This window comes from Doryrhamphus excisus, linkage group LG7 (assembly GCF_037039965.1).
Source record: "Doryrhamphus excisus strain RoL-2023G ecotype Guam linkage group LG7, RoL_Dexc_Guam_v1.1, whole genome shotgun sequence".
Taxonomy (NCBI): domain Eukaryota; kingdom Metazoa; phylum Chordata; class Actinopteri; order Syngnathiformes; family Syngnathidae; genus Doryrhamphus; species Doryrhamphus excisus.
The window spans coordinates 17,752,434-17,778,291 of NC_136363.1; the positions used below are offsets into that span (position 1 = coordinate 17,752,434).

At 41.3% G+C, this 25,858-nt stretch overlaps 1 protein-coding gene and 2 long non-coding RNA genes across 8 annotated transcripts in view; 1 reads left to right on the forward strand and 2 right to left on the reverse strand.

The window, feature by feature from the left end:
• The window catches only part of LOC144899557 (uncharacterized), a 30,400-nt gene extending 16,626 nt beyond the window's left edge, over positions 1-13,774 (reverse strand). For 2 of the 5 annotated variants that reach the window (XR_013627770.1, XR_013627773.1), the window contains exons 1-3: positions 13,646-13,774; positions 8,441-8,637; positions 8,000-8,193 (exon numbers count right to left, since the gene is read on the reverse strand). This is a non-coding gene — a long non-coding RNA (uncharacterized LOC144899557). Of the gene's footprint in view, positions 1-7,999; positions 8,194-8,440; positions 8,638-10,321; positions 11,102-13,645 lie in introns of those variants that run through there. The other 3 variants (XR_013627769.1, XR_013627771.1, XR_013627772.1) reach the window with 2 other exon arrangements.
• cdh19 (cadherin 19, type 2) lies at positions 3,195-25,646 on the forward strand. 2 transcript variants are annotated; one of them, XM_078792273.1, is made up of 13 exons: positions 3,195-3,340; positions 10,116-10,405; positions 10,469-10,763; positions 12,108-12,227; positions 13,593-13,760; positions 15,268-15,458; positions 15,626-15,879; positions 17,664-17,800; positions 17,866-17,987; positions 18,059-18,176; positions 19,480-19,731; positions 21,683-21,726; positions 24,598-24,680. In XM_078792273.1, exons 2-12 carry the CDS (start codon positions 10,196-10,198, stop codon positions 21,694-21,696), a joined length of 1,881 nt encoding a protein of 626 aa, XP_078648399.1. In that variant the 5' UTR covers positions 3,195-3,340; positions 10,116-10,195; the 3' UTR covers positions 21,697-21,726; positions 24,598-24,680. The 2 variants fall into 2 exon arrangements, with proteins under 2 accessions (XP_078648399.1, XP_057915834.2); XM_058059851.2 differs by lacking the exon at positions 21,683-21,726 and having other exon boundaries at positions 24,598-25,646.
• LOC131108661 (uncharacterized) lies at positions 18,685-23,628 on the reverse strand. The gene is made up of 4 exons (XR_013627774.1): positions 23,049-23,628; positions 22,467-22,559; positions 19,935-20,002; positions 18,685-19,749 (listed from the first exon to the last, which is right to left on the reverse strand). It is a non-coding gene; the product is annotated as an uncharacterized LOC131108661 (long non-coding RNA).
• Positions 25,647-25,858: the final 212 nt, after the last annotated feature.

A 25,858-nucleotide genomic window follows, 5' to 3' on the forward strand; every position in this document is an offset into this window, starting at 1 on the left:
GGCAGTATTATATATCATTGTTACAGCCCACATTATTTATACAACATGATCATGCTGATTTGACCGCCTCACCTTTGTCTTGTGGCAAATATGCTGACCATTACTGTGTGCTCATTATTTGACAGCCCCTCAAATGTCAGCGTCGCATTCACAGAATTTAAATAGATTCCTCCCTCACTACAAAAAAAAAAAAAAAACCCAAAACAAATGTAGCTTTTCATCCCGGCGCTCCTGTCATTCTAATGAGGGAAGCTCAATTAGACAAGGTCTACAATGGCGCCGGGTTTAAATGTCACAGAGCAGGTCCTGACATTTCTGTGTTTGATACCCAATCACAATCGGACCTACCGAGTTCACAGGAAGAAACTCCTCGCCAAAATGACAAACTGCGGCGGGCGCTTCGAAGCACATCGGCGACATTTACGATACTCGTCCTTTTTTTTTTTTTTTTTAGAATGCATAATGATTGCTTCCATTGACATGGTGTAGCTGTGTAATTAGCCCGGTTGAAATGATGTTTAGCCCAATGAATGCAACCACAATTATGACAAAACCAAGGACCTCACCGCTAAATGCGTCATATATTTATATATATATATTTTGACATTTTAAATTCCGTATTTTCTGGACTATAAGTCGCACAAGGCCAAAAATGCATAATTAGGTAGAAAAAAAAACATGAACTGAACTGAAAGACAAAATAATCATGAAAAAAGAGAAAATAACCATAACATTTTTTGGGGAACATTATTGAAGCGTTTTCAGAGGTTTGGACGATCCTTAATTGTTTGAGTCGTGGTGTGATTACCGTATTTTCTGGACTATAAGTCACTCCGGAGTATAAGTTGCACAAGGCCAAAAATGCATAATAAGGTACAAAAAAAAACAAACTGGAGTATAAGTCAAATTTTTTGCGGGTAATTTATTTTACAAACTACTTGACCAAAACAGACATTACGTCCTCTTGGAAGGCAAGTTCTAACAATAAAAGAATAGAGAACAGGCTGAATAAGTGTAAAATATGCTAACACAATGGTTATTCAGCTACACAAAAAATAAACATGAACAGAAAAGGTGTCCAGTCTTTATGTAAATAAACAGATTTTCATTTATAAGTCGCAGGAACAGCCAACCAATGAAAAAAAATGCGACTTGTAGTCCGGAAAATACGTTACTTTTTTCATTTATAAGTCGCTCTGGCGTAAAAGTCGCAGGAACAGCCAACCTATGAAAGAAAGTGCGACGTATAGTCTGGAAAATACGGTAGTTTTTTCATTTATAAGTCGCTCTGGAGTGTAAGTTGCAGGAACAGCCAAGCTATGGAAAAAAAGTGCGACTTATAGTCCGGAAAATACGGTAGTTTTTTAATTTAAAAGTCGCTCTGAGGTATAAGTCACAGGAACAGCCAACCTATGAAAAAAAGTGTGACGTATAGTCTGGAAAATACGTTCGTTTTTTCATTTATAAGTCGCCCTGGAGTATAGTAAGTCGCGGGAACAGCCAACCTACGAAAAAAATGCGACTTATAGTCCGGAAAATACGGTAGTTTTTTCATTTATAACTCGCGGGAACAGCCAACCTATGAAAAAAAGTGTGACTTATAGTCTGTAAAATATGATAGTTTTTTCATTTAAAAGTCGCTCTGGAGTATAAGTCGCAGGAAGAACCAACCTATAAAAAAAAGTGCGACTTATAGTCCGGAAAATACGGTAGTTTTTTCATTTCTAAGTCGCTCTGGAGTATAAGTCGCAGGAAGAACCAACCTATAAAAAAAGTGCGACTTATAGTCCGGAAAATACGGTAGTTTTTTCATTTCTAAGTCGCTCTGGAGTATAAGTCGCAGAAACAGCCAACCAATGAAAAAAAGTGTGACTTATAGTCCGGAAAATACGGTAATACAGAAACACGCTGTTTTTCTGCATTCAGAAAGTACTATGTACTACATAAGTATAAGTAAAAATTAGAGGTGCGCCGATTGATCGACCACAGATCGGTATCAGCTGATATCAATACCGTGCTTTTTCTACTGATATCGGCATTTGAAAGCAATGGGTATGCCGATTAATTGACCGCCAATCGGTAGAGGCTGATATCAATACTGAGCTTTTTCACTGTTATCGACCGATACCGATCGGTGGCCGATCGATCGGCGCACCGGTTGCTTTAAATGCCGATCCCCTTCCGCCAATTAGCTCCGCCCCCTGCTGCAACATTCAGAACAACCATGTCTGTCGTGTTAGGGACTTCCTGTCTTTCTGAGAGTGCAGCAAAGCACCCATTCCAAGTTTTCGGAATGGCAGATATTTTGCCAGATATATTCAATTTGAGGCCATGCTTCGCAGTCGGCAAAGGGTGGATTGCACCCTTCGGGTTGGGAGTCAGGTCTTAACCCAGGTGGAGGAGTTCCTGGGGGTATCCTGGGGTCTTGTTCATAAGGGAAGACTGGAGTGTAAAATCGGCAGGCAGATCGCTGTATCGGACCGTGAGCTTTGCAAATACAATCAGCTGAAATGAGCTCAGAGTCTATTCGCTTCACATCAAGGAACCAGATGAGATGGCTTGGGCATGTGATCTGGGCATGCCCAGCCAGGAGTAGCCCCCAGGGGCAGGCCAAGGACAACAAACATAGCGGACCTGGGGAACACCTTGGTGTCATCCTGGTGTAACGGGAAGAGGTGGTGAGAGACAATTCTTATGGCAGCCTATTTAGGCGCTCGATTAGTCTGGTCTGACGTAATTGTGATGGAATACATAATGGAATGCGTCATGATCGACAAAATGAATGTTTTTGTTTTGTTTTTACTTCTATCTGGTTTGAGGCATGCATTAAGAGCGTGACCCCCCAACCTTCCCACCTCCTTGGGGGTGGGGTGGACATCTCCCTCATATCACTTGCACAACCAGCAGCCTCACAGTGGGGGAAATTATCATCCCTGCATGCAGGCTCTATCCCCTCTCTAATAAAGCTCTCAATTGTTTGGCAGAAATGACAGTCAGAGAGATCCATTTGTACGTCCAGTGTTGGTGGGTGGGTGGGTTGGTGTGGACGGCTATTTGCATGGCGATGAAGGCCGCGTGTGTCGTCCCACACAATAGCGCCAGTGTTTGTTCTTAGCCGGGAAGTTTGAGGAGGACACAAAAGGGGCGAGAAGATGCAGGAGGGGGGTGGGGGTGGGGGGGAGGTCCTTTCTCGTCTCCTTCCTGATGGCCATTTTGCTGTTGTGCCATTATAGCTAGTCAATGTCTCTGCGACAGCTTCAAGCAGATAGTGTTGCCTGATGATCTCTCTGCTGGGGGGGGGGGAGAAGGACAAGTGGCGCTGGCAGAATGGCACAAACAGGTGGGTGTGGTGCATGGATACCTTTTGTCGGGAGATAATTAGGCACAATTTCACACACGGGGGAGGTAATAGCGTGCGTAGAAATGCAGCCACATGAAAGGGGGGCTCCACAAAGGCAAACAGGCTGAAAGTCATAATGGCGGAGCGCCATTTGGAATCAGTCAGGCGGCTGTTTTGTTGCATGGACGACAGCTGTATGCTTACTGTATGTATAGTTCTCAGAATTTAATACAGCTTATACAGTAAATGGAAAATTATTTTCGGTAAAGGTATTACTTTGTTATAGCGTTTTATCATGTTAAACTCGTATTGGTATGTGTTTCTATATTTGTGAGGTATAAAGGTTGAGTGTTAAGTTGCTGTGTGATGACTGTAATGTCAAAAAGTTTCCAGGTGGGTTATACATTATATTTTTATAGTAAGAAGGGGTCTATTTTGACTTGAAACTCGCATGCTGAAAAAGTGTGAGTACCCCTGATATTAGGTAAAATGTATATAGTTAATACAAATAGGACAAACTTGAAAATATTGTTTTATCATGTTAAACTCGTATTGGTATATGTTTCTATTTTTTTAGGGATAACGGTTGAGTGTTAAGTTGCTGTGTGATGACTGTAATGTTGTCAAAAGTTTCCAGTTGGGTTATACATTGTTTTATAGTAAGAGGGGGATTATTTTGACTTGAAACTCGCATGCTGAAAAAGTGTGAGTACCCCTGATATTAGGTAAAATGTATATAGTAAATAAATAGGACAAACTTGAAAACATTGTGTTTTATTATAGGGGAGGTAATAGCGTGCGTAGAAATGCAGCCACATGGCAAACAGGCTGAAAGTCATGTTTTATATAAATGCTTTAAACTAAACTAAATGTGTTCTTTAAAACATTTGTTAGTGAGAAGCATGCATAAAAAAGTTCATTAGAAAAAAAATTGAAAATTATTTTCGGTAAAGGTATTACTTTGTTGGATTTTTTATTGTTAAAATATGTTTGGATAAAAACAAACAAACTGTACGGGTCAGTATATTATTTTTGTGTTGCTGTTGATTTTTCCCGTGCGAACCCCCCCCCCTCCAAAAAGAACGACGTCAACGTCTGATTAGCATCAGTGGGAATTCTCGCCACCGACTGTTTCCGCTCGCATGCGCGTAAATAAAACGGCGGCAAATTGCTTACTAACAAGTACATGATGCTTTGACATTTCCCTGTTGTTTTTGCTCATTTGGGTCTCGCTGTAGACAACAACCGACGTGTCACTGCTGATTGGTTTACAATGCTGAACAGTAAACAACGTGTCCCGTCGCGAGCTCCCAAATGACCAATTAAGGACATTTTGTCTTGGAAGGTTCATTCAAAAGGAAGTCAGGCTGAACAGATGGAATATTCTTCCTGATTCCAAACAGAACACGTTTCTGACATATATTATTAGTTACTTAACATAGTCACTATCCATTAAAACTTAAAAAAAAAAACCTAACTCTAAAAACCCTAAAAATCTATTTTTTTACCCAACATTAGGGGCACTAACACTTTTTCAGTATGTGAGTTTCAAGTCAAAATAATACCCCTCTTACAATAAAAAATCTATTTTTTTACCCAACATTAGGGGCACTAACACTTTTTCAGTATGTGAGTTTCAAGTCAAAATAATACCCCTCTTACAATAAAAAATCTATTTTTTTACCCAACATTAGGGGTACTAACACTTTTTCAGTATGTGACTTTCAAGTCAAAATAATACCCCTCTTACAATAAAACATAATGTATAACCCAACTGGAAAACTTTTGACAACATTACAGTCATCACACAGCAACTTAACACTCAACGGTTATACCTAAAAAATATAGAAAACATATACTAATACGAGTTTAACATGATAAAACACACTATTTTCAAGTTTGTCCAATTTGTATTAACTATATACATTTTACCTAATATCAGGGGTACTCACACTTTTTTAGCATGCGAGTTTCAAGTCAAAATAATCCCCCTCTTACTATAAAAACTAATGTATAACCCAACTGGAAACTTTTGACAACATTACAGTCATCACACAGCAACTTAACACTTAACTGTAATACCTCACAAATATAGAAACATATACCAATACGAGTTTAACATGATAAAACACAATATTTTCAAGTTTGTCCAATTTGTATTAACTACATACATTTTACCTAATATCAGGGGTACTCACACTTTTTCAGCATGTGAGTTTCAAGTCAAAATAATCCCCCTCTTAATATAAAACAATGTATAACCCAACTGGAAACTTTTGACAACATTACAGTCATCACACAGCAACTTAACACTCAACTGTTATCCCTAAAAAAAATAGAAACATATACCAATACGAGTTTAACATGATAAAACAATATTTTCAAGTTTGCCCTATTTGTATTAACTATATACATTTTACCTAACATCAGAAGTACTCACACTTTTTTAGCATGTGAGTTTCAAGTCAAAATAATCCCCCCCTTACTATAAAATATAATGTAAAATCCAACTGGAAACTTTTGACAACATTACAGTCATCACACAGCAACTTAACACTCAACCGTTATACCTCAAAAATATAGAAACATATACCAATACGAGTTTAACATGATAAAACACAATATTTTCAAGTTTGCATTTTGTTTTATTGTATATATGAATATGATGATTACCAATTGGAGGGTGCTGTCTGGAATACAATGGCATTTCTTGTCTGAACTTGTGTTTCGATAGGACAGGGAATGTCAGTTTTTTGGGGCTATGAAGATAAGGCAATCATTTCCCTTTTATGGACAGGAAGAGCAGGTTGCAAAGAGGTTAATTTGATCATTTGCACTGTCAAACGTGCACATTGCACAAACGGGTGCACATATCTGATTAATATGACACCGTGTGATGCGAGCTGCGAGAGTTCTAATGTCCCGACTCAGGTGGTTGGAACCAGATTTTATGAGCACCCGGCTCACGGGAACATAATGCGACCGCCTCGGTGCGTGCGGTGCTTAACATCGTGAGACGGCGGCATCGTTGTCATCCTGTCACGCCGTCGTGTACCCAGAGCGCGCGCACGCTGCTGCTACTGGAGGTCTTCTGGAAATAGCAGGAAGGTGGAGAAAGGCCTATTAGCCGTAATGAATGGCTGCCAAACAGGGGGCGAGATCCTCGCACGGCGGATGTCATGTCGACGTCTCCTCTGACAGGAGAAAATTGACCGTAGAGCGTATGTGCGACGCGTCTTTACCCATGGGTAATTGATGGATGTTAAAGTAAAGGTTCCTATCGTAAATCAATCACAGTGCTTGCTACTGTTATTGAGGTGAGAGTGTGTGTGTTAGAACCCCAAACTTACAAAAAGTCTTTTTTGTCCCACATCCACACATCTCTATTTGTATGAGAACTCTATTTACGATTGGCTAACTGCTCTGTGATACAGTGTGAACACAATCTACAGTACATAATTTTTAATATGAATTTATTGTAGTTCAATTCCTTGTCCTGACTTGTTGACTCCTGAGATTTTTTGTGTGTGTGTGTGTGTGTGGAAAAGTCACAGTTTTATTGTTTTTTTGTGTCACCAAGTGCAAAAAATGATATCTGTATCCCATTTTAAATACAGTGGAAGCCTGGTTTTCATCATTTTTTTGGCATAGGAAATAATGTAATTCCTATTATTTAAAAGTGCTTTTGGTAAGCAGTACTGGGAACAGTCTTTGGTGAGCACCTACCATGGAAACAGTGGGCCAACCCTCAACCGCCTGAGGATGGATGTGGGACGTTTTGGGGAATCAATGCAGTGGCCCCAAGTACGCTGGAATGGTTTGCTGCAACAGAGTAAAGTCGGACTGACTTTAAGATGTGGAGCGAAGCCTGTTGAGGGGAGGATATTTGGTTAGTAAAGCCATGAATACACAGCACAGATGATTTTTTTGTGTGTGTGTGGAAAAGTCACAGTTTTATTCGCATCACGTTCAAATTTTGTATCAGTACTTGAGGTGTTGCCAAGTGCAAAAAATTATATCTCTTCCACACAGTGGAAGCCTGGTTTTCATCATTAATCCGGATTTTTTTTGGCATCGGAAATAATGTAATAATGTTCCTATTCATCCATTCCAGAATTTTTATACAGCCTGGATTGAAAGTGTCTAAAATATCTGGACAATTTAAAAGTGAGGCAGCACGGTGGTCGAGTGGTTAGCACGTGGACCACACAGCTAGGATACCAGGGTTCAATTATTCCACCTTCGGCCATCTCTTTGTGGAGTTTGCATGTTCTCCCCGTGCATGTGTGGGTTTTCCTTCCACATTCCAAAAACATCCTAGGTTAATTAGCGACTCCAAATGGTCTATAGGTATGAATGTGAGTGTGAATGGTTGTTTGTCTATATGTGCCCTGTGATTGACCGGTCCAGTGTGTACCCCGCCTTCTCACCTTCTCTATGAAATTGCTGGGACTTTATTATTTTTACATTTATTTGGTCCCGTGGTGGGTTATTGGTGGTGGGACAGCCTATCCCTGGACTAGTCGCCAGCCAATCACAGGGCACATATAGACAACCATTCACACTCACATTCATACTTATGGACAATTTGGAGTCGCCAATTAACCTAGCATGTTTTTCGGTAAGCAGCACTGGGAACAGTCTGTGGTGAGCACCTACCGTGGAAACAGTGGGCTAACCCTCAACCGCCTGAGGATGGGTGTGGGACGTTTTGGGGAATCAATGCAGCGACGGGGCCTTGCGGACAGTGCCCACTGTGAATGTGGACTGTTGACCAAGTCTGGAACAGCTGAACCCAAGTACGCTAGAATGGTTTGGTAAAGTCTGACTGACTTCAAGATGTGTAGCGAAGCCTGTTGAGGGGAGGATATTTGATTAGTAAAGCCATGAATACACGGCACAGATGATTTTTTTCACGTTTGGTGCTCATAAACAGACTCAAGGGACATCATTAAAAAGTCAATTAAGCATAATAGGGGACCTTTAAGTTTGATGGCTTGAGTTTTCATGAGCTTTTTACTGCTTTTTTTATTGGAACCTGGTTGTTTTCTGGTCTAAAAAAAAAAAAAAGTTGCCAGTACAATACAATATGTGTCTCACCTGTTCGGTCTGACTTTGGGTTACCCTCGCACTCTTGACCTAATCAGAGAGAGTACCATTGATCCACCTCATGGCTTGTCCACGTCTTGGGAGAGGCATTGATCTCATTAGAAGTCTTCATTAGTCAGCTGCAGGGTGCGGTGCGGTGTCATGTTGAAGCCAGACGTACAATATCGGCTCTTGTCTGTGCTCAAAGCCTGTTTTCAAGCTGAAATGAGGACAAGAAGGGTTTTGTTTTTGCTGAAGAACATCATGACACAACATAGTGTAATGTCTTGACCATGCGGTCGGAGCAGAGAATGGTCACTGGATGTATGATGTTTTCTATGTGGCCTTCCTCGTCTATGTGGTTCAAGCGGCTAAGCATGTTGGGACCTTTTATATAAATATCTGTGTTACAGTATTGATTCCAACTCGGTTGCACGGCAGTCGAGTGGTTAGCACGCAGACCTCACAGCTAGGAGAGAGACCAGTTTTCAATTATTCTACCTTCAACCATCTCTTTGTGAAGTTTGCATGTTCTCCCCGTGCATGCGTGGGTTTTCCTCCCACATTCCAAAAACATGCTAGGTTAATTGGCGATGCCAAATTGTCCATAGGTATGAATATGAGTGTGAATGGTTGTTTGTCTATATGTGCCCTGTGATTGTATATAACAGTATAGTGTATAAAAATATTGTATACAATATAACAGTCACTAAAGTCATCATACAGCAACTTCACACTCAAATATACAAGCATGTACCAATATGAATATTAAAACAACTCCTTAAAAGGATTCCAAATTGTCCATGGGTATGAATGTGAGCGTGAATGGTTGTTTGTCTATATGTGCCCTGTGATTGGCTGGCGACCAGTGCAGGGTGTACCCCGTCTCTCGCCCGAAGACAGCTGGGATAGGCTCCAGCACCCTCCGCGACCCTTGTGAGGAAAAGCGGTAGAAAATGAATGAAATAACTTAAATTGGGAAACGTTTGTGTATTTGTCAGGGACACAATTTGAGTGTTTAGTTGATGTGTGATGAATTTAATTTTACAAAAATGTCAGTAAGATGACACCGTTGTTGTTATACTGTTATATAACGACCTCCTGTGACTTCCATTGGGTTGACAAGCTAGTCGCGAGTGCAACTGTTTCCTAACTGACTCCCGAATGGCACAGTAAGTGTCGCAATTGTTATATGCCCTGTGATTGGCTGGCGACCAGTCCAGGGTGTACCCCGCCTCTTGCCCAAAAACAGCTGGGATAGGCTCCAGCAGCCTCTGCCACCCTTGTGAGGAAAAGCGGTAGAAAATGAATGAATGAGTCCAACTCAGTCTTACAAGGGAGCAGCTGTACCATTACACCACCAGTGTCTGTTAAGTGACAAGTTCTGATATCCTCTTACTCAGCAGCCTGCTGCCAATCAGTGTGACATCAAGCACCGGTTGTGCCCACATGAATAATGGGGCCCTATGTTCTGCGTGTAGGGTGTGTTTAGTGAACCGTGACTCTAGGATGTGTTAGCATACGTACATCTGTAAAAAAAAAAAAAAAGAGAGAATACTGATTACAAACACATTTGTAGCTTAATTAATGTTTGGTTTTCAAGACCGCAGCGTCTTTAATATCCTTATTCTGCAGTCTTTGTGAACTGTAGGGAACATTGTGTAATTAATGGAAGTGGTAATTGCAGAGACGTGCATATTCATCCAAGCCGCATCGCAGCATGATGGGGTACGTCGGGAGTTGAGGAACTGAACATTTAAGCCAAATATGGGAGCTGCAGAGGACACGCGAGGATGGAGTGTTTTGGCCGCCGTGATGCTGCTTGCAGTGCTGAGCCATACGAACAGCGCCAAAGACCTGGAAGCCCCTCAGCCGGCCCCGGGGTCCACTCACCAGCATCATCGCCTGAAGAGAGGCTGGATCTGGAAGCAGTTGTTTGTCCCGGAGGAAGACCCCGTTCCTCGTGTTATCGGCCAGGTATGAACGACCGCCATGTCCTTCACGCTGCTCATCAAGCTCATCAAGCTTCTTCTCATGCAGATCAAATCCGACTACGACCGCGGGGAGTCCGCCATCCAGTACATCTTGTCAGGCGAGGGTGCGGGAGATGCGTTTGAGATCGATGAGTACTCTGGCGAGATCCGCACGCTGAAGAAGCTGGATCGCGAGGAAAAGGCCTTCTATGTCCTCCAGGCGCAGGCCATCAACAGGCACTCCCAAGAACCTGAGGAGCCCCAATCAGAGTTCATCATCAAGGTGCAGGACATCAACGACAATGCCCCTCAGTTCCAGAACGAGCCGTATGTGTCCAGCATCCCGGAGATGTGTCCCACTGGTACGTTTTACTCAGATTCATTCAAATGGTGAGTGGCTACAAGTTTGGGTGACCAAAAGTCCTGTTTTCCCAGGACATGTCTTGTTGTGGTCGTTGTGGTGTTCTTATTTTTGCTGAGCCGATTGTGCTGGTTTTTGTGAATCAAAATATGGTCCCCCTGCAATGTTAGCATAGCAACATTAGTTTTGTAATACTATTGGTATCTTAACGTATTGACATGATCGATAAACCACCTTTCATATGTTAGCATAGCAACATTAGTTTTGTAATACTATTGGTATCTTAACGTATTGACATGATCTATGAACCACCTTTCATATGTTAGCATAGCAACATTAGCTTTGCTATACTATTGGTATCTTAGCATATTGACATGATCTATGAACCACCTTTCATGTGTTAACATAGCAACATTAGCTTTGCTATACGATTGGTATATTAGCGTATTGACATGATCTATAAAGCACCTTTCATATATTAGCATATCAACAATAGCTTTACACTGCCATTAGTATATTAGCATAGCGACATGAGAGTTGCACTCCTGTAACAAGGTTGATTTAGCAATGCTGTATATTTACTGCTACATAATACCATAAGTATGTTAGCATAGCAACATTAGCTTTGCTCAACCGTAAATACATTAGCATAGGTACATAGGCGTACATAGGCGTTGCTCTAAAGTATGTGACCATAACATCAGGAGTGTTTCACAGCTACTAGTAGGTAGAATGCCTACTAGCAAAGCAATTAGTGTGTTAGCATAGCTGTACCATAGCTACATTAGCAAAGCACAACTATCATTGTAGTATAGAAACAGTGGCGTAGCAACTTTATCTCTTACCTCAAAGCCTGCACAGCCTGCCCTGTTCCACTCTGTGACATCGCACAAATAACTTTATTGTTTCCACAATCGCACTTTTCAAAGCTAACTTAAATATCCTGACTGAAGATAAAAAAAAAAGAGAAGCTTATATGAGCATCTGTCATCTGTCCACACATAGGAAGTTAAATGTATTGCTTTCTGGATGCCTTTATTTGCCTTAAATAATGTTATTACAGCCAGTGCCCTTTTCATACCACAAACATTAGCATTTCAATTTATGTGTAATCTGCTTTTGCAGTATAATATCTCCCTCCTAATAAATCATAATGTATTTGACTCAGAATGAGGAAGGGGGTGCGGACGGTTTTCGAATACGAAAAACACGGCGCTGAGACAGCGAGGAAAGGAAGTGAGGTCTCGGGAGAAAATGCCAGATTTTTTTTTTAATGATAAAAAGGTGAAAGTGGTGATATGGAGAGATACTAGAAAGGGACGTGACATTTATTTTGTGTTGGCAGGCACCACGGTGGTCCAGGTGAGCGCCACGGATGCCGATGACCCCATGTTTGGCAACAACGCCAAGCTCATCTACTCCATCCTGCAGGGGGAGCCCTACTTCTCCGTGGAGCCAAAGACAGGTATACCAGGACCCATGCTAAATACATGGTTCAAGCATAGCAACTATTGGTATATTAGTGTATTGACATGGTCTATAAACCACCTTTCATATGTTAGCATAGCAACATTAGCTTTGTAATACTATTGGTATCTTAGCGTATTGACATGATCTATAAACCACCTTCTATATGTTAGCATATCCACAATAGCTTTGCTATTCTATTGGTATATTAGCGTATTGACATGATCTATAAACCGCCTTTCATATGTTAGCATAGCAACATTAGCTTTGCTATACTATTGGTATATTAACGTATTGACATGATCTATAAACCACCTTTTATATGTTAGCATAGCAACATTAGTTTTGCAATACTATTGGTATCTAAGCGTATTGACATGATCTATAAACCCCCTTTCATATGTTAGCATAGCAACATTAGCTTAGTAATACTATTGGTATCTTAGTGTACTGACATGATCTATGAACCACCTTTCATATGTTAGCATAGCAACATTAGCTTTGTAATACTATTGGTATCTTAGCGTATTGACATGATCTATAAACCACCTTCTATATGTTAGCATATCAACAATAGCTTTGCTATACTATTGGTATATTAGCGTATTGACATGATCTATAAACCACCTTTTATATGTTAGCATAGCAACATTAGCTTTGTAATACTATTGGTATCTTAGCGGATTGACATGATCTATGAACCACCTTTCATATGTTAGCATAGCAACATTAGCTTTGCTATACTATTAGTATATTACCGTATTGACATGATCTATAAACCACCTTTCATATGTTAGCATAGCAACATTAGCTTTGTAATACTATTGGTATCTTAGCGGATTGACATGATCTATAAACCACCTTTCATATGTTAGCATAGCAACATTAGCTTTGCTATACTATTGGTGTATTAGCATATTGACATGTAGGGGGAGCCCTACTTCTCCGTGGAGCCAAAGACAGGTATACCAGGAACCATGCTAAATACTTTCCAAATAGTCTCGCTTTGGAAACTTTCAATTATTGAAGCTTCTTTGCCTCAAATCATTTGTCTTCTGCACCTAAATTATGCCTTGCGGCTCTTCCCACGCATGCACTTGACCTTAAAAACGAGCAGATATGGCATTGAAATGTCTAAATGCAAACCCATATGAGCCACAATTGAAGTAAGAAGTCGAACACTTGAACCCGTGCTGCTTCAAGCCATTGTTTTTGCCCGTGGCTTTGTTTAACCTGCAACACACAGTCAACCGCGCACATTTGCAAACTTCATACATTTCCCCCCCGCAAATGAATTCTTGATTGACACTTTGTACAGCGCAGATACTATTGTTTACATCTACTACTCATTTCCAACTGGCAGGGATTATAATGACTTCCTGGCCCAACATGGACCGCGAGGCCAGGGAGCAGTACCTGGTGGTGGTCCAGGTGAAGGACATGCTGGGCCTGAGCGGCGGCTTCTCGTCGTCGACCACCGTCACGGTCAGCCTGAGCGACGTCAACGACAATGGGCCCATGTTCCAGCACCGTGAGTAGCCTGAAAAAACAATGAAAAAGGTGTTATGAAGTTCATTTATTCATTTACAACCTTTCCATTGGGAGTCAGTTAGGAAACAGTTGCACTCACAACTAGCTTGTCAACCCAATGGAAGTCACAGGGTGTTATATAACAGTATAACAACAACGGTATCATCTTACTGACATTTTTGTAACATTAAATTCATCACACGTCAACTTAACACTCAAATTGTGTCCTTGACAATTACACAAATGTGTCCCAATTTAAGTTCATTGATTCATTTTCTACCACTTATCCTCACGAGGGTCGCGGGGGGTGGTGCTGGAGCCTATCCCAGCTGTCTTCGGGTGAGAGGCGGCGTACACCCTGGACTGGTGGCCAGCCAATCACAGGGCATATGTAGACAAACAACCATTCACACTCACATTCATACCTAAACCTTGGATTCGCCAATTAACCTAGCATGTTTTTGGAATGTGGGAGGAAACATTCCTTAACATTCATTAAACTTTCGGACCGTTTTCGTGTAGTAAATACATCTGCATCTTATACTTTTGATGACGCGTGTCTTTATTTGAGGAGCCCAGAGAGGGGGCTAACGTCATTGCAGCACCCAAATGAATGCGTTGCTCAGATGCAATACAGTATGGGGAAACATTTAAGAAGTTGTTTTTTTTAAATATTCATATTTGTACATGTTTGTATATTTGAGTGTGAAGTTGCAGAATGATGACTTTAGTGACTGTAATATTGTTATATACAATATTTTTACACACTATACTGTTATATACAATCACAGGGCACATATAGACAACCATTCACACTCACATTCATACCTATGGACAATTTGGAGTCGCCAATTTTTGGAATGTGAGAGGAAACCGGAGTACCCGGAGAAAAACATGCAAACTCCACACAGAGATGGCCGAGGGTGGAATTGAACCCCAGTCTCCTAGCTGTGAGGCCTGCGCACTAACCACTCAGTCGCCGTGCAGCCGGTGCTATGAAGTCCCCATTGGATTCATTCTATATATAGAAGTATAATAAAACTAAAATAAAGTAACACTGCTCCCCTCAAGAGACATAAAATGGAAAGGGAACAGATTTCACCCTGACCATTTTCCACGCTATCTTAAGACTTGTCGAAGTTCGAGTCAGAAGACATCTTAGGAATGTAAAGCCATAGATGTTAAAGTGGGCGGTCTTGTCTGGCTCATCTGCATGTCGCCCCGTGGATGGATGTAATCATTCACACATTGTCATGACCTTTGGGAGGGGGGGGGTTGGGGGATGGAAGGAAAAGACCTTTCCGGGTGATAAAGCTCACCAAGTGGATGCTGTAGCAAAAGAAAATCAATTCAGGATGGAGACATGTCACGTTCACAGACGCTGCTGTTTGTGTGTCCAGGACTTATAAATGTTGTATGACCACACATCCGTCCGTGTTTGGTCACATGATTGAATATCACCACCAGCAGCAGTAGCAGAGATGTTAAAAAAAGCTTATTTTTTCCAGATTTATACACATTTGCCATACCTGAAGATGCTTCAGTGGGCACCACAGTGGGTAGGGTGATGGCAGAGGACGCGGACATCGGCGCCAATGCCAGGATGAACTACAGCCTGGAGGACGACCTGGAGGAGAGCGCCACATTCACTATCAAAACTGACCGTGCCACACAAGAAGGAGTGGTCATGCTAGCCAAGGTGATGCAGTACTCTCTAAATTGTTACAGTACTTCAAATACATGCACAAAATAGTATTACACTACACAAGCAAAGCAATGGGAAAGAGATAATGAGATGATGATTATTCATATCAATATGCAGAGTAATTCAAGTACAATCCCAATAATTGGAATTCATCATTACAGCCATTGGACTATGAGTCAAAGAGACGCTACGTGATGGCCGTAGACGCTGTCAACGAGCAAGTGGACACCAGCTTCCTCCCCTTCGAAGAATTCACGGACAGGACCACGCTGAAGATCGTAGTGGAGGACGTCAACGAGCCGCCTGTTTTCTTTTCGCCGTTCTATGAATGGAAGGTGGCCGAGAACGCCGCCGTGGGGAGCGCCGTCGGCGTCGTCAGCGCCCGGGACACAGACACCGTCAACGATCCCATGAGGTAGGGTCAGCTTTTTCAACCGTGTCACGCCTCTTAGTGAAAAAAATGATTTGATTCCAAATAGTGTCAGTGGCTCGCTGCATCCATTTTTTTTTACCCTTGATGTCTGAATCCACCGTACAAGCTCATATTTATCTCACATTAGTTTTGTCGGAAATGAGTCCCGCTGAATAAATCATCATGATTTCTTTTTCCCCTCACTACCTCACAGGCTTTTCTATCTATTGTGGTATTATCACAAAGCGACGTGGATGGACGCCGGAATGTAATAAAGCGGCGTGTGAGGCGAGGCGGCGCCCGGAATTGAGATTTGATGTCATTTGCAAGGGAGGCACGTTTTTTTTTTTTTTTTTGCGCGGGAGGCGCCTGGAGTCCATCTGAGGCGAGCTTGCCGGTGGCAGGCGCCGCACATCATCCAGCGCCCAGCGTCTATTAGTGTCCCTTTGGTGACGCTGTCGCCGTGATTAATATGTGCATGCTTTCCAAAGTTACACTTAAAATGATTCAGTTTGCTCTTGTCAGCGTGGGTTTTTTTTTTTTTTCTGCGGCAAAGTGCGCTGATGTGATTCGTTATTTTGTGTACTTTTATTCTCGGTGACACACATAATAAATGTGTTATGATAACACTAATACTGTGATCATGCTGTTAGTTTGGACTGATGACTGGCGGCGATACCAATTTTGGCATCTACGGGGGTGTTTTGTGGCCATATTTTTTGCAGACCAAGTGTGAAGACAAAAAAAAACCTTGATTTTTGTTATTTATTTGTTCCAAAATGTCCGAAAACCCAAGCAATTTTTTCAATAGAAAATAATATGAATCCAATTAATCTGTGGCGCAAGCACAGCGAGGAGACCCGAGTTCAATTCCACCCTCAGCCATCTCTGTGAAGTTCACCATGATGCATTTCGTTTGAGAAAAACATTTCATTGGAAGAGCATAGAAAGCATAGAAAATGGTGAATGGCTCTGCAATGCTGCCTGGGAGGCTGATGTCACTGCAGCACCCCAATGAATGCGATTTTAAAATATTGTTTTGTTTTTTTTATTTTTAACTTAAATTGGGGGCTGCACAGCGGTCGAGTGGTTAGTGCGCAGGCCTCACAGCTTGGAGACCCGGATTCAATCCCACCCTCGACCATCTCTGTGTGGAGTTTGCATGTTCTCCCCGTGCATGCGTGGGTTTTCTCCGGGTACTCCGGTTTCCTCACACATTCCAAAAACATGCTAGGTTAATTGGCGACTCCAAATTGTTCATAGGTATGAATTGTTCATAGGTATGAACAATTTGTGAGTATGAATGCTCAACATGTGAGTATGAATGGTTGTTTGGACTGATGACTGGTGGCAATGACTGGGGGTGCTGGAGCCTATCCCAGCTGTCTTGGGGCGAGAGGCGCGGTACACCCTGGACTGTTGGCCAGCCAATCCCAGGGCACATATAGACAAACAACCATTCACACTCACATTCATACCTATGGACAATTTGGAGTCGCCAATTAACCTAGCATGTTTTTGGAATGTGGGAGGACTCCACACAGAGATGGCAGAGGGTGGAATTGAACTCGGGTCTCCTAGCTGTGAGGTCTGCGCACTAACCACTCGACCGCTGTGCAGCCCCCAATTTAAGTTAAAAATAAAAAAAACAAAAACAATATTTTTAAATCTGTATCTGAGCAACGCATTCATTGGGGTGCTGCAGTGACATCAGCCTCTGTATAAATTACACTGTATCTCTCTAATGTCATTATTTCATTATCTTTCATTGTCTTTTTCACCACTAGGTATTCCATAGATAAAAGCAGCGACACCACAAAGAGTTTCCGAATCGACCCTCTCAATGGAACGCTCACCATCGCCAAGGCTTTGGACCGCGAGACGGCCACCTGGCACAATCTGACCATCATCGCCAAGGAAGCTAGTACGTCTTCTTAATCTGTCACACATTAGTCAAGTGTTATTCACGGTAACTTACTCCTCTTGCAGCGCACAATCGTTTGTCCTCTACGGTGGTGGCGTCAATCAAAGTGCTGGACATCAACGACAATGCGCCGCGGCTGGCCGGCCACTACCAACCGTATATCTGTGAGGGGACACAGGCGGGGGAGGTATGTAGTATGTGATGATATGCATTATTTACAGCACTACATCGGCATCCGTGTGTTTTTGTATCTCTAAGCTCATCCAGCTGCTCAGCGCTGTGGATCCAGACGAGCCTTCCGAGGGTCACCACTTCTACTTCTCTATGGTTCCGGACATACACATCAATCCTAATTTTACCATACGGGATAACCAAGGTATCTTCAACATATACATTACGGTACACACAAAGTAGTAGATTGGATGATTTAGAGCAGGGGTCTCAAACTCAATTTACCGGGGGGGGCACTGGAGCTAGGGTCTGGGCAAGGTTGGGCCGCATCAGGTTTTCCAAAAAAAAAACAACAAAAAACGCATTTATTAAAAACAGAAAAATATACAAACTTTTTCAGTGCTTTGGTTCCGATTTTCTACAATAAAAGCTCTGTTAAAACATTCCACTGTTCTCAAAGATCTTAATTTTTATTTTTCTGCACAAAATAAGATGAAAAATAAAAATGAACAAATCAAGAATAAAGAAAATCAATCAATCAGTAATAAATATAATAATAAAACGGCAAATAATAAAAACTTAAGAAACCACATATAGTTGGTGGGTAGACAAATTATTTTTTTCAGATTAAAATTAACAAAGCATTATTAGAGCCCTATAGACATGACAAATAGTCACATTTATACTTTTTTTATTTCCAACATATTGCGCAACTGCCGGGTCTTGAGACACATGCTAACTCGCAAACTAGAGAGCTAGCGACCTAAACGGTAGCCTTCAAGTTATTTCCTTTAAACTTAAATAGCCAAAAACTTACCACTTCCACACGGATAGGGAGGATAACTATTAACAGTTATTTAACCTTTAACATGAACATTAATCAAACGTAATAATTTTTTCTGGGTACATGATACCATACAGCATCCATATCAAACTTGCGCGGGCCGCACTAACATTAAACTTTCATATCGAGGCGGGGGCCTCAAACTAGTGTCCTGCGGGCCACATTTGGCCCGCGGGCCGCGTGTTTGAGACCCCTAATTTAGAGAAATCTACTCGGTCAGCATTAATGGCTGATGAGTTCATTGTGTACAGTACAGTGTAGGAAACATAAGCATGAAATAAGTGAATTATTCATACTTGGTAGTATTATTTAACATCTCTACTGGTATTAATGAGCGTGAAAGCTTGATTAAAAGTAATCAGACGAGCGTCGAGCACCAAGAAGTTGTGCAGGAAATGAATGTTGGAGCTCAACTCCTTCATCCATGTGCTTTTATTCCTAAAGCCCCAGCCGGTACTGAAACAGATACACCACATGCTGCATATTTAATTTCTTTCACTGAGCTTTTTTGAAATGTGTCCTGTATATTCACGACTTCAAGCTTTTTTTTTTTTTTTTTTCGCCTTCCACTAAAAATACCAGCACTCATGCGCATGTTTTTTTTAAGAACACTTACTAAGAAGTGCTTGCTTCCCCCTTACCCGCCCATTCTCACCGCTACTAGACAACACGGCCGGCATCGTAGCACGCAGGAGCACGTTCACCCGCAAGGACCGCAGCCGTTATCTCCTCCCCGTGGTGGTGTCGGACGGTGGATCGCCGGCGCTCTCCAGCACCACCACGCTCACTATCAGCGTGTGCAGCTGCCAGCCTGGCGGGCACTGCCCCACCGGCGGGGTGGAGGCCCTCGCTCTGTCCATGGGGGTCAGTGTGCAGACCTTTGTGGGGCTTCTGGTGTGCTTGGTCTTGATCACAGGTGAGCGATTACCGGCCACTTCATTAGGTACACAATCCAAAGCGAATGTAATATAATTCTGCCTTTAGAAAGATCATTATTTAACAATATCTTTATTATTATTATTATTATTGGCGCAAGGTCATTATAGACGCAAGGTCTAAGTAGGGAACAAATGAAAAACAACCTGGGTAAAAACACTAAAATAAAAAGGTGGGACGTACCAGAAACTGATGAGAAAAATGGGAACAGGTCCGCCTACTGGTACCGCCCACAACCAGTACTCAGGGACCTAAATGGGAGACACAAACAATTGTGAAATAAGTAAAATCAGAATTACACAATACACAATCATACCATTTGTCATTTTAGGGGGAGAGGGGAATGGTTTAATCTTGTTTATTGAACAGTAAAGTGCCAATCATGGCTGCATTGGCCGTGGCTGCGTTGGGAACCCTTTCACTCCCCTTTCCCCTCTCCCCTGGTGCAAGTCTCGTGTTGATTTTCAAAAACAGTGTGCTTATTTATGCCTATGTATGCTGAGGTTTTTGGATAGTCCCACTCTGTACTCCCCCTTTAGGATGTTAGGTGCCAGTCTACACCCCCGTCTTTTTGTATAGTGATGGGTAAAGGCCATTCAAGGTGAACTGAACGACAAAAAAAGTCATGAAAAAAAGAGAAAATAATAATAAAAAATTGCAAAGAAATTGCTATTTTTGGGAACATTATTGAAGCATTTTCATAGGTATGGACGATCCTTCATTCTTTTAGTCGTTGTGTGATTACCGTATTTTCTGGACTATAAGTCACCAAAAATGCATAATTAAGTAGAAAAAAAACATGAACTGAACTAAAAGACAAAATAGTCATGAAAAAAAGAGAAAATAATCATAAAAACTTGCAAAAAATTTGCTATTTTTGGGAACATTATTGAAGCATTTTCAGAGGTTTGGACAATCCTTAATTCTTTGAGTCATGGTGTGATTACCGTATTTTCTGGACTATAAGTCGCTCCGGAGTATAAGTCGCACTAGGCCAAAAATGCATAATTAGGTAGAAAAAAAAAACATACATAAGTCGCACTGGAGTATAAGTCGCATTTTTTGCGGGTAATTTATTTTAACTACTTGACCAAAACCAACATTACATCCTCTTGGAAGGAAAATTCTAACAATAAAAGAATATAGAACAGGCTGAATAAGTGTAAGATATGCTAACACAATTGTTATTCGGCTACACAAAAAATAAACATGAACAGAAAAGGTGTCCAGTGTTTATGTAACATAAACAGTTTTTTCATTTATAAGTCGCAGGAACAGCCAACCTATAAAAAAAAAGTGCGACTTATAGTCCGGAAAATACGGTATATCCGCAAAAGTGCTGTTTCAGTATGAACGATAATCCTGCTAAAAAAAACCCAAAACAAACGAATCATGCAACAGCAGTCGTAACAGTAGGTAAGAATAGCTCTACCTAGTGGCAATAATTGGTAAATTACATATATTTTTAAATAAATGAACGGAGGTATGATTTCCGGTTGCGACCGTGTTAACCAGACATAATGCAAAAAAAAACAAAAAACTAACAATCGGGATATCGGAAACAAAGGGATTCAGCATCCACCTGACTAGCTAGCACCAGTGCAACTCCCACCTGTGATGTGAGCCATCTTTGACAAAGTGCTGATAGAAAAGCATCCCCAGGTGATGTTTCATGACTTGCATCCTCATCTCTTCAGAACAATGTCATCGCCAATGTTTTGTTTACGCCGGCAGAGCGAGGTGAACTCGGAATTGATTGTTTTTGCAGCTGAAAAGGATTCCGCTAATGAGATGTGAGAATGTTCAGAGAAACAAGAGCGGCGGCTGCGGCAAGAGGACCATGGTGTCTTGATTACTAATTTTATCCACTGAGATATCTCCAGGATCAAACTTTGCAGGATGTGTAGTAAAGAAAGTATTTTTCCCAGCAGATCCGCTGAGCTAGAGCGTCTCCGCCTCTCCGACAGTGTGGCAAGTACGCAAACATGTGTCCTAACAGCGGGGATTTTCACTAACAAACCCCCCTTTTGACTGAAAGCCCCCTGCTACAAACTTTAACATGCTCTCTCACAATGCCGAGAGCTGGCAGCCGTGTGACGAGCGACACGGCGCCCGTCTCGAGACGCTGACGTCTGCGGCATGGTGAAGAGCTTCATTATGACCGCGTCTGCTCGGTGGTGTTCCCGGGCCCACACAATGAAAGATTAATGCCCGCATCGGCTATGCTAACATCCTAACAGATGAGAAAGGTGGCAGCAAAAACAAACATGTTGGAACGCTCTCAGGGAATAAACAAGGCACAACATTGCGCCGTTGCTGCTTTTTCCACCACTAAACTAAATATGTGGACCAAAGTATTCTATGAATTCATCCATGAGGGTTTGGACTAGGACTAGAAGGTCCGTATGTCCCAATACTTTTGTCCATATTGTGCAGTGTACCTTTTTTTTATGTTGAGTCAAACACCTTGGAGTCCATGAATTAGCCCTGGGGTGGCACAAAGTATTGACAAAACATCCAAATGATTAAAATATTTAATCAGATTAATCAGTTTTAAAACTAATTAATCGTGATTAATATCCTTATTTTTATTGTATGTTATTGAAAGAAAGATCAAGGATTATTTGTATGTATTAACAGCGCCAAATTAACTGAAGAGATGGCACACATGTCTGAAAATCTATTGATTAATCACTGGTATGATTTAATTCTCACCTGAAGACAGCTGGGATAGGCTCCAGCATACCCACACCACCCCGGTGAGGATAAGCGGCATAGAAAATGGATGGATGGATGGATGGATGGTTCCTTTAAGAGCAGATTATTTGAATCAGACTTGAACTGTTTTATTATGAGCAATGAAGAGTTGCGTTCAATAACACCAAGTCATTTAAGATGAATTCATGAATGTTTTGAGTGTATTTTCTGGGATTCAGTAAAATGTACTGAGCATTAAGGGTTACAAAGTGAGTGACAAGAATATCCACTTATTGTTTTTATTTGCATTTGTTTTTTTTCTTCTTTTTGAAACCCGGAATTACTTGTTGGGTAGTGATGGATGCAAGGGCAACCAGTTTGATACACACTTCTGAAATAGCCAATTGGCTCAATTTGCCTTTGTTATTAAGAATAATTATTAATTATAGGGTAGATAATTATATTTATCTACCAATGCAATGCTTATAAAGCTAGCAGTTAGCAACATAAACACCAGCGCACAATACACTTGTTGCTAAACACACCGAAATAGCATGGTATGCTAACAATATGGTGGCAATGCTGACAAGGCTAACTTACCTCTCCGGTTAGCGACCAGCTCGGCGTTTGAATCACAACACGCTCCAATATCAAAGACTGCAAACAGCGTCTAACATTGAATGAATGAGAAATAACCAGTTTACTCACGTTTATTGTTAGTTGAAGATCAAATGTTAGGACATCTCTGACACCTGTGCGGTTGCCCTGGTGCATTCAGGTGCAGTGTCGTAAACGGCAGCGACGTTTAATTGTGAGAGAACGGATACTAGTAAAACAGTATTTGTACAAATGTTTAAAGTGTTTTAAAATATACTGTCATTTTCAGTTTACATGTAATTTGATTTAAGCAATAATATCAACGAAGAAAATGAGATTCAACTCGCCAGTAAGTGGTGATGTTCGGGATGTCCATGAAAGCATCTCGAGGTCTGTTTAGTTTGGAGGAAGTGTTCCGATGACGAACGGACTTAGAGAGGTGTTTGTTTTCGAGTTGAGATACATAAATGGTGTTTGAATTGCACCGCTGTTGATGTGTTCAGCTCAGAATAAAGTTATAAAGAGGCGATAGACTCTGTGTGACTCTGTGGGGAGCCACACTTTGCCGCCGTCTGTCATCATAACAGAGCGGTGGCTGACCAATGCGCATGCGCTAACAAATTTTACGGAATGAATGAAATACATTTGTTACCAACATTAACCCGATATTTTTGACAGACTTAATATATATATATATATACAAATAAACAAATAATTATATATATATATATATATATATATATATATATATATATATATATATATATATATATATATATATATATATATATATATATATATTTAACTTTATTACTCTTTGTGACTCTGTGGGGAGCCACACTTTGCCGCCGTCTGTCATCATAACCACAGAGCGGTGGCTTGACCAATGCGCATGCGCTAACAAATTTAACGGAATGAATAAAATACATTTGTTACCGCCGTTAACCCGATATTTTTGACAGCCCAAATATATTTATAAAATTAATTAATTGATTAATTGATTTTATTTGATTTTTTAAATTAATTTGCTTATTTTGAATTTTCAATATTACAAGAAAATATAAAACTAAACTTAATATATTGACATATATATATATACATAATATAATATAATATATAAAAATATATAAATATAATATATGCATTACTTTGTATTCATTATTAGATTTTAATAATTTATAAATGCATTTTTGGCAAGGGTGTAATTTTTTGTATTTTGTATATACAATTTTGCTAATATTATCTGTCCTAAAAACACTTTTTGGACAAATCGTTGAAAGTTCAGCAAAGTTTTGAATGATGGGGATTATAGTTTTACATCTTATTTTTTAATGTGATATGAATATGATAATTGGTGTATCCTTTGCAAAATGTGTTGCTAATACTGTATGGTAAGTTCCGATGTGATTCCCGTCCCCTACTGAGTCAAAGCCTTCCTCCGACATCCCTAACAAGCTAAAAGACAACTCCTGCTGGTGTTATTTCATTTTCCTGCCATGTTCCTCCAGTCTACAGTAGGTGTCTCGGTGTAATGATGCCCCACTGTCCGCAGCCCTGTCACTCCTGATGCTGCTGCTGAGACGACACAGACGCAAACAAAAGGCCGACCACAAGAACGTGAGCGAACTGGACCTGCCCGACACCGTATCCCAGAAGGTGCTTTACTACGGGGAATCCAGAGGACGCATCCCGGTTTCGGGCCCTCCATGCCAGCAACGTGCCGCTGTCCCCGTCCCGCTGCGCCCCCACCCAAAGAGGAGGAACAGGCGGCTGGCCATGGAGGAGGTCCGAGCCAGCATCCGGATGTCCCTCAGGGAATCTCATCTCATCGGGCCCGAGGATGAAATCTTCAGGCAGTTCATTCTGGACCGCCTGGAAGAAGCAGATGAGGATCCCTGTGCACCCCCCTTTGACTGTTTGAGGACTTACATGTATGAGGGTTCGGGGTCTTCTGCTGGCTCCCTCAGCTCCCTGGAGTCTTGGACCCAGGAGGAGCCAGTCTCTGGTCCTAGACCTCATTGGGCCAGACTGACGCCCTGGTATGGCGGAGGGGAGGAAGACACTGTCTTCTGATGTCTATTAAAAAAAATAAACATCCTTGTTACCATGGAAACTGGAGCTCAAGGTAGGAAAACCAAAGTGGACGCTGATGCAACCTTTGACTCCAGCTACCTCAAGCATCGGAAACTAGCACAAACAACCATTCACACTCACATTCATACCTATGGACAATTTGGAGTCGCTAATTAACCTAGCATGTTTTTGGAATGTGGGAGGAAACATTCCTTAACATTCATTAAACTTTCAGACCGTTTTAGTGTAGTAAATACATCTGCATCTTATACTTTTGATGATGTGTGTCTTTATTTGAGGAGCCCAGAGAGGGGCTAACGTCATTGCAGCACCCCAATGAATGTGTTGCTCAGATGTAATACAGTATGGGAAAACTTAAGTAACTTAACTTAAAGTAGTGTGTTTTTTAAATATTCATATTGGTACATGTTTGTATATTTGAGTGTGAAGTTGCTGTATGATGACTTTAGTGACTGTGACTTGAGTGCACATATAGACAAACAACCATTCACACTCACATTCATACCTATGGACAATTTGGAGTCACTCATTAACCTAGCATGTTTTTGGAATGTGGGAGGAAACCGGAGTACCCGGAGTTCCACCCATGCCCAAGGGTGGAATCAAACTCGGGTCTCTTAGCTGTGAGGCCTGCGCGATAACTACTCGTCCGTGGTGCAGCCCATTATTATTATTAGATTCATGCAAATTTTACATATAATATTCTACACTGGTCACTA

Bases quoted from the DNA above. Each gene is read 5' to 3' on its own strand.
- cdh19 (XM_058059851.2), top strand. From the start codon at position 10,196: ATGGGAGCTGCAGAGGACACGCGAGGATGGAGTGTTTTGGCCGCCGTG. The intron at 10,406-10,468 runs GTATGAACGACC...CTTCTCATGCAG, and splicing joins TTCCTCGTGTTATCGGCCAG to ATCAAATCCGACTACGACCG. The intron at 10,764-12,107 runs GTACGTTTTACT...TTGTGTTGGCAG, and splicing joins CCCGGAGATGTGTCCCACTG to GCACCACGGTGGTCCAGGTG.